The sequence below is a fragment of the Lactuca sativa genome, chromosome 4 (genome assembly GCF_002870075.4).
Source record: "Lactuca sativa cultivar Salinas chromosome 4, Lsat_Salinas_v11, whole genome shotgun sequence".
NCBI classification, from domain to species: Eukaryota; Viridiplantae; Streptophyta; class Magnoliopsida; order Asterales; family Asteraceae; genus Lactuca; species Lactuca sativa.
In genome coordinates, this window is record NC_056626.2 from 222,558,473 (window position 1) to 222,562,301 (window position 3,829).

At 37.1% G+C, this 3,829-nt stretch overlaps 1 protein-coding gene across 1 annotated transcript; it reads left to right on the forward strand.

Annotated features, from left to right (window-relative positions):
• The first annotated feature begins 1,974 nt into the window (after positions 1-1,974).
• LOC111893603 (histone H1) lies at positions 1,975-3,226 on the forward strand. Its single transcript, XM_023889670.3, has 2 exons — positions 1,975-2,269; positions 2,384-3,226. The coding sequence occupies exons 1-2, from the start codon at positions 2,090-2,092 to the stop codon at positions 3,062-3,064; spliced, it is 861 nt and encodes a 286-aa protein (XP_023745438.1). The 5' UTR covers positions 1,975-2,089; the 3' UTR covers positions 3,065-3,226.
• Positions 3,227-3,829: the final 603 nt, after the last annotated feature.

Consider the following 3,829-nt stretch of genomic DNA (forward strand, 5'->3'; position numbering starts at 1 on the left):
TAAGCCCATAACTATAATTGGTATATGCTTGATTGATAGTGACACGGTCCTTTTAGGTTGCCTTTATACTAGGAACTAAACAGGATGACCTATTGAAGAAAAGGAAGAATTTATTATTTGATTAATAAATTAAAATGAATGATTTATTAAAGTATTATTGAGATAATATATTAATTAGAAATCATATTATTTAATTAAAAGTTAATAAAAAATTAATTGGAATTAATTTTGGGATTAATTGAATTAATTAAAGGTTCATGGGCTGTTTGGTAATTTGAGGAAAGAAACTCTAGAACCCTCCTAAAGTGGCTTGGACAAAATCTTCTAGGAAAGCCCTAGAATTTTCATCCAAGGGCTTATGGACGGAAGGTTTAGGGTTTGCTTGGTCCTTAAGCAAAACAATTAGTGTTTCCTACTCTTGACCCTGACTTTGGCTCTAAGTCACCTCACTATATAAGGAGCCTTACCCTTGTTAATTTTCGGCCATTAGAACCCCTAGAGAGTTGTAGCCTAAATTTGAAGCTTCCTCCTCCCTCTCATATCTCATCATCTTGCTAAGTGTGTTTGTGATTCATTAGAGGTGTTACAATTGTGACACTTACTCTCAACCTTCAAGATCTTCAAGGTTATTGGATTGTTATTACTACATAACAATCAAAGGTATGTATTATAACTCTTTATTATGTGAATTCGACTATTTATCATAGATATAAGGTTTACATGATGTTGTTCATATTGTATGTTCAATTAGAGAATACATAGATCTCATTTAGGGTTGCATGCACACATAAGATTGTTTGTTATGCTCAAAACGCATCAATATTGAATGACCTGATGATGATGTTTGTATAAATTTCTTATATTGCTTGTTTTATTTTTAAAATTAAAATAAGCATCATGATCCAATACATGGAATCAAAGAGATAAGGGACGGCGATGAAAATACTCAAATTCATGTTGTCTTTAAATAGGCCACACTATATCCTACTATATGGGAGAAGACAATGATAAAATTGAAGTAGATGGAAAACCATTAACAAGATCAGTAATTGTAGTTTGAAGGTGAATAAGAGAAATAAGGCAACACGAGGATGATGAACCATGGATGAGAGAAGTTGAAAATAATAAAGTAAGATGAAGAGGTTAGGGGAGATTTTGGGTAAGTATGGTTGTGAAAGATAAAAGGAAGGGGATAACAAATTGGGGTTGAGTTTTTTAATGTGACATTTAGGATGTATGTATTTAATAGTCGTACCTTGTGTTTATAAATTTATACCTTTTAATTTTTTCAATTAATAAATAGCATATAGTCTATAGTAGTATATATTATAATGGCCATAGCATATTCACATATATAATGATACAATACCAACAATTAAAATACAACCTGCCAAGCACTTCATAGTATTTCTTTTATAACATGATTTAGTTTGTTCATCTTTGACACCAATAAAACCTATATTTTGTACTCATATATAATCGGATTTCAATGATTCTTGTTTCCATTGGTTCTTTAGCTAACTTAGAATCAAATTGGCTATCAAACATGCAAGTTGTATCAAGACATTGTCTTGAAAACACTCGAAAACCATCTCTAACTCCAAATATACACCATGTTTGACCACCATGGCTTAAAAATTAATTTTCTTTCGATCCCTTCAACTTCAGCTTTCAAGAAAACATTCTCTAGAAAGCTAACTTAATTCCCTACAACACCATCAAAATTTCTTTAAAGTCTATCAAGTATAACTCAAGTTATACCCAAATCAATTGTGCATAGAAACACACCAATATGCAAAGCATATCATCCAATTTAATCTCAATTCCTTTTCCACCGTCGATAGGCAAAAAATCTTACGGCTAGTATTCATGTCCAGTGACGTAGACGATCCGTGTGATATATCATAGACCAATACAGTTGCAGCTTTTGGATATGTCTTCTCCGGCTTTATATTATTTAAAACCCCGCAAATTCATCAGATTCACACAAGGACTAAATTCGATCGATCCTAATTTCATTAGCAGTAACCGATCCACATTCATTTGTCGGAGCCCTAAATTGTTGAACCCTAGAGATAACCGCAGATTAATGGCGACGGAAGAACCAATTGTGGTGGCGGAAGTTGCCGTACCGGCTGTCGACGCAGCTGTAACGGTTGCAGTAGAAGAACCTGCTGTCGGAGCAGCTGAAGGAAAACCAAAGAAAGCGAGGAAAACATCAGGGAAAAGCAAACCTAGAACTCCGTCGTTGCATCCTCCTTACTTTGAGGTATAAATGATTACATTTTGTTGTTTTGTTATGTTAATTTTATGTTTTTGTTATCGAGATACGTGTTTATGGATCTGATTGTGGGTTTTTGATGTTGATTGATTCTGTTTTTAGATGATCAAGGACGCCATTGTTACGTTGAAGGAGAAGAGCGGTTCGAGTCAGTACGCGATCGCGAAGTTCGTTGAAGAGAAACAAAAGAATCTTCCGGCGAATTTTAAGAAGGTTTTGTTGGTTCAATTGAGGAGACTGGTCGCCGACGGGAAGCTTGTTAAGGTCAAGGCGTCTTATAAGTTATCGGCGAAGAAAGCTCCGGCAGCAGCTGCCCCGGCGAAGAAGAAACCTGCTGCAAAGCCTAAGGCTTCCGGTAAGCCAAAGGCTGCAGCCAAGCCGAAGACAGCAGCGAAGAAAGCGCCGGCTAAGAAGAAACCCGCCGCCAAGCCCAAGGCAGCACCGAAACCCAAAGCGGCGGCAAAGCCGAAGGCAGCTGCTAAGCCCAAGCCCGTCGCAAAACCTAAGGCGACGGCTCCCTTAGCTGCGGCAAAGCCAGTTGCGAAACCGAAAGCCAAAACTCCAACGAAGCCTGCTAAGGTAGCTAAAACATCGGCGAAATCAACCCCAGGAAAGAAAGCTCCTGCCGCTCCGGCAACAAAAGCATCAACCAGATCAACGCCGGCGAAAGCACCGGCGGCGGCGGCTCCCAAGGCGGCCCCAAAGAAGGCGGCAGCTAAGAGCGGAAAGCCGAAGGCAGCAACACCAAAGAAAGTTACAGCAGCGAGGAAGGCGAAGAAGTGAAATTGGGTATGCTCGTAGGAGTAGTTTTGAGTAAATCTTGATCTATGTCCAGTTTAAATTTAATATTTTTTTTGTTTGTATGAATCCTTTTGTGTTGATGTTGTTCATCTTCCATAATTTCACATAGTTGACTTCTGCACTAATGCTAAGAATCTTGTTCAATCTTTTTGATCAATTCCCAAATTTTGATGTTGTTCATCTTCCAAGCATCTCTGATTCAATTATCTACAATTCATGGATGCACAACAACAAACTCATCGTCAATTGGATCCCCAATTTAGTGGCAGAAGAGATAATGTAATAGTATTCCATTTGGTTAAAATTCAAGAAATTTATTTCATTACTTTCTTAGGTAATAGTTATTAAGCTACATGTTTACATGATCTTGTTTGCTATTCATGTTGCATTTTAAGACTTTCTTTCCTCCATATTATGCTATTTCTTTGGATTTGTGCTTTGTATGATTGAATGTATCATTGTGAATTCACCCCAGATTGAGTGCTAAAAGAATTGATCAAAAACATCCACCTTACATTCTTGAATGCAAAACTGATCCTATTCGAACAACAAAGAGAATTTAACCCATCTCTTTTGGAATCACACCCCAAGCCTCCTATGTTAATGGAGAGGACATTAGAGAACTATACTTCCAAAATTATCTGAATAACATCAAACCCAACATTTCTTAAACCCATTTAAGCATCCTTCAAATACTTGACATTCATTGTACATAAGGTACACCCTGAAATTAGAGATGGCAACGGG